The sequence below is a fragment of the Bactrocera neohumeralis genome, unplaced genomic scaffold (genome assembly GCF_024586455.1).
Source record: "Bactrocera neohumeralis isolate Rockhampton unplaced genomic scaffold, APGP_CSIRO_Bneo_wtdbg2-racon-allhic-juicebox.fasta_v2 cluster09, whole genome shotgun sequence".
In the NCBI taxonomy this organism is placed as follows: domain Eukaryota; kingdom Metazoa; phylum Arthropoda; class Insecta; order Diptera; family Tephritidae; genus Bactrocera; species Bactrocera neohumeralis.
This window is the reverse complement of record NW_026089622.1, coordinates 16,054,231-16,058,687: the sequence shown is the minus strand read 5'-3', so window position 1 is coordinate 16,058,687 and position 4,457 is coordinate 16,054,231. Positions and strand designations below refer to the sequence as shown.

General features: G+C 38.9%; 1 protein-coding gene across 1 annotated transcript; it reads right to left on the bottom strand.

Annotated features, from left to right (window-relative positions):
• Positions 1 to 631: 631 nt before the first annotated feature.
• LOC126764456 (uncharacterized) lies at positions 632 to 1,549 on the bottom strand. Its single transcript, XM_050482141.1, has 4 exons — positions 1,502 to 1,549; positions 1,244 to 1,441; positions 1,043 to 1,170; positions 632 to 978 (listed from the first exon to the last, which is right to left on the bottom strand). The coding sequence occupies exons 2-4, from the start codon at positions 1,327 to 1,329 to the stop codon at positions 881 to 883; spliced, it is 312 nt and encodes a 103-aa protein (XP_050338098.1). The 5' UTR covers positions 1,330 to 1,441; positions 1,502 to 1,549; the 3' UTR covers positions 632 to 880.
• Between the last annotated feature and the right edge of the window lie 2,908 nt (positions 1,550 to 4,457).

Here is a 4,457-nt window from a genome sequence, read left to right as displayed (position 1 = left end):
AATGTCCCAATTGTAGTTCTAGGAGACTCGGCGTTTCGCTTTACTCCGTTTCTAATGAAGCCCTATAATATAACCAAGCCGCTGAGGATCACGAGAATATTTTCAATTACCACTTATCTAAATCTCGAAGGGTTTTGGAGAACGCTTTTGGCCACCTGAAGGCAAGGTATAGAAGGATAGGGAAAGGAATTGAGAACGATATTAAAAACGCTATATTAATAAAAAAATTGTTCTTGCGTCTTGCACAATTTTGTAAATGAAATGAATGATAGCATAAATACGAAATGGTTGCAAATGCAAACAAATTTCGAAAGCGCACACCCACGAGAGCAACCTGATCCATTATTCATTTTTGGAACCGACGACCCTAATGCAGAGAACATCAGAAAATCTATAGCTCTATTTCTATGTAAGTTTAAGTGTTTTATTTTATCAGTTCATTTTTTCATTTACAGTCAATTCATTTTTCATATTAATATATCACAATATAACAATATTAATTCATTAACAAAAGAAAATAATTCATAAGAAAAACAAAATAATTAATAAAAACTTAAAATTTATATACATACATAACAATATAAAATAAAAAAAGAAAATCATATACATATACATATACATATATAAAATAAAAAAAATCTTCTCCTGGACTAGATATATGCTTCGTGGTGTCAAACGTAATTCTCACGTTTTCAAGGATATGTTGTTATATGCTTCTAAGAATTTTTCGAGGATGGCATTTCTTTCTCTTTCAATTTCAGGGGCCTCCTTGCCATCCTCTTTAATTGCTTCAATTTCAACCTTAATTTTTCTATTTGAAGCCCGGAATTCCTCCAAAAATTCATTTTGAATATTATTTGAAGTATGTTTTTTTCTTTTTCTAGAAAGGTTCCTCGTCTACAAACGGCAATTCTTCCTGGGAATCCAGCGTAATGGAAGAGCTGTTAAGGGGTGATGCACAGTCTACAACTTCGTGAACTGTAATAAATTAGTTTATAAAAATAAATATAAACTTTTCAAATTTCTGTTTTGTTTTACTAACCTGTGCTCTCCTCCACCAATGTTTCCAAATTGAAACTTTTATAGCTCCCTAGGATACTATTTATTTTAGGGTAGAATTCCCATGTCGAAGGGCTGCCGCCAGAAGGACCAATAGATTTCCTCTCATCTCTGTAAATTTTTTTTTGTAATTTTTTGAAAACTTTTATATGAATAAATGCACATGCATATTAAATAAACTTACCTGTATTTATTTGACAAATTATGTATTTTCACACGAATTTCATTAGCGGAATATACATGCCACTTTGTGGCCATTTCTACAGACATATCCTTAAAAACGTGAGAATTACGTTTTACACCACGAAGCTGTGGCAATTTTTCCTCCCACAAGCATAAAAGAAGTTCAACTTTGTCTTTGTTCCACCTTGATCTCTTTTTCCTGAAAAATTAACAAATTTACATATATTTTAAATAATAATTTTATTAAAAATAAGTTTACTAATCTCTTTCCCTCGCTGTCGGCCATTTTTGTTTACTTTGTCATTTGACATTTCTACTCTTTTTCGCAAAAATTATCGATAAAATTAGGAATAACACCGCTAATCTAGTTGTGTAATCTGAGATTAATTTTTAATCTCGGATTAACTAGAGAGGAATTTTGTATGGTAAATCTCGTTTCTTAATTACGGATTATCGAGTTAATCTCGTTAATGGAGATAATCTCGTTATATGTAAACATACTATTATTCGAGACTAAACGAGAATTGATAAAAATAATAGATACATAATAGAGAAATAATAATAATTGGAAAAATAAAAAGAAATTAAAACATCGATACTCGTATTCTCAATATACGAGTCTGAAAAGGAATTGGTTAAAACGAGACATTCATAATAGGAAAATTTATAATTTATAATTTATAATTAATTATTACTAATTTTATTTTGTTTTTATGAAAATATGAAAAACTTTACAATCACTTCACTTCAACGAAAATGGGAAGGTTATGTTCGAAATTATGCTTCACTGTTGTAAATTCGAATGGGTACTGTTGACTCATGCACTGATCGTTTTCGAATTATCTTTCCAATCACTTCGATAGATATTGTTATGAGGTAATGCACCGCGACCTAGGGTCTATTGTGCCCTCTCCTATATCATATATTAATCATATATCATATCTCCTGTTAAAAGAACTAAAGTTGACCGGTACACAACGTGGCGCACTGGGAGTCCCTCGAAACTCTAACAACGACTTCTCTGTTGCTAGGGTGAAAAGGGTGATTAGCCATGTTGTTTGCCTGTAACCAGCCCCTTCGGGCTCTGGTCAAGAAGTGTGCATTGGGCGTAGGATTAGTAGCCTGCGTTGCCCCGGGCGAGCGCTGGTCCGTCCGTGTTTTCCGGGATCGGTCAAGCGAAGGACAGGCCTCAGGGAACTGGGGTAGGAGCATAGACACCGAGGGTATACCCGTTCCTGTCTATTTCGGCCCGCCCCCCTACACACGATGCGCTGGTAAAACAAAACAGAAGATAATGAATAACTTACTGAGAAACAATACAACCAACGCTACGAGGAACAGTGATAACAGTAGCAACATCTATGCCGCTCTGATGAGTAGCGGATCTAGAGCAATGAACAACGGAATTAGCACGGAGCTAGATAGAAACTACTCTCAGGGAGGTCCAAGTTCGGATATAGACCCCTTTAAACGGGCACCGAGATTAGGTAGATCGCCCACAAATGCGCTGAGTGTCGAAAAGCCGACAAGGGCAAGATCATCACCACCAGCCCTGCAAGATAGCACACCACTGGCTAAGCAAGCACTCTCATGTGTAGACTACATGAGAGAACTAGGAGAAGAGATTAAGAAGCTAACGGAATTGATGTGTCCACCCCAGCGAACCATCAATAATAACATACGGGACCTTCTTAGTAACATAGGAGTACTATATGGAAAAGCACAGCGTGAGCAGATAAAAATGAAAGAAAGAAGAAACTTTCTGAATATGCCCCCGACCACGGATGTAACACCAAAAAGACCCCGTGATGAAAAGCAGGCCAAACGACGGACCCCAACGAAGAAAAACAAACCCACCCATGCCGAGGAGTCACGGCAGCCCAAAGAGGGGAAAACAGATAAGCCTGCCATAGGTGCTCCAAAGGATGATTGGACCGAAGTAAAACGGAAGAAGAGGACGACATATAAGCAGTCGCGACAGCCTGATGCCATCATAATTGCGCGAACAAGGAATATGAAGTACAGCGACATTCTCAGGGCAGTTAAGAAAGAAGCTGCTCTCCAGAAGCTGGGTGAAAATGCGCAAAAGGAAAATACAAGCGAATTCAAAAATGAGATAGGTAAAGTTCTGGGGAATCAGGCAAAAATTAAAGCACTTACCCACGAAACAACGATAGGGATTCGGGACTTAGACGAAATAACCTCTGAAGACGACATCTGCAGTGCTATACGTGCACAAATAAAGGAGCTAGATGACATTGATAAAGCATCAATAAAAAGCATCAGAGCGGCATATGCGGGCACGCAAACAGCCGTGCAAAGGCTCTCTGCTCACCAGGCGAAATTCCTACTTGACGCGAGGAAAATAAAAATAGGATGGGTTGTTTGCCGGATCAGGGAAAGACCGACCCTTAAGAAGTGTTCTACGTGCTTGGAATATGGCCAACAAGCGAAGAATTGTAGCAACCCAGCTGACAGAAGCCAGTGCTGCCTTAAATGTGGAGAAAAGGGGCACTTTGCAAAGACATGCGAAAAAAACCATCCTGCTACGCGTGTAAAAAAACTGGTCGAGAGAGCACAGACCACCAAATTGGGAGTAAAAAATGTCGTATGTACATAGAAGCGTGCAAAAAGGCTAAAACATGAGAGTCTTGCAACTTAACCTCAACCACTGCGAAGCAGCGCAAGAGTTACTCACGCAAACGGTGTTTGAGCAAAAAGTGGAGCGAGCAGTACAAAAATCTGGGTACTGAAAACTAGAGCTCCGATCAAACAAAAAAAGCTGCTGTATGGGCCTGCGGGAACAAGCCATTCCAAAGCAAGCCATTATCAGGACAAGCCTACTACACACGTGCAAAAATTTGTGGTATAAACTTTTACAGCTGCTACATCCCACCGAGCGTTCAACAAAATGAATACGAAAGAGTTCTAGATAATTTGGTACGAGACATTGCAAATACAACAATGAACATTGTAGCAGGAGACTTCAATGCGTGGGCAATAGAATGGGGCAGCACCCACACAAATAGGAAAGGGGACGCGCTCCTAAAGGCGTTCTCAACGCTTGACATTGTGCTGTTAAATACTGGTAACAAGAACACCTTCGAAAAAAACGGACGCGGTTCCGTAATTGACATAACTTTTGCCAGTAGCTCCCTGGTGCGGAAGATTACCTGGCAGGTAAGCGACCTATACACGCACAGTGACCACCTGGG

What these genes read in the sequence shown, in the direction of transcription:
- LOC126764456 (XM_050482141.1), bottom strand. Translation starts at nt 1,329, where the DNA reads ATGTCTGTAGAAATGGCCACAAAGTGGCATGTATATTCCGCTAATGAA. An exon ending in AATTTGTCAAATAAATACAG is followed by an intron (nt 1,171 to 1,243) that starts GTAAGTTTATTT and finishes AAAAATTTACAG; the next exon opens with AGATGAGAGGAAATCTATTG. An exon ending in ATTGGTGGAGGAGAGCACAG is followed by an intron (nt 979 to 1,042) that starts GTTAGTAAAACA and finishes AATTTATTACAG; the next exon opens with TTCACGAAGTTGTAGACTGT.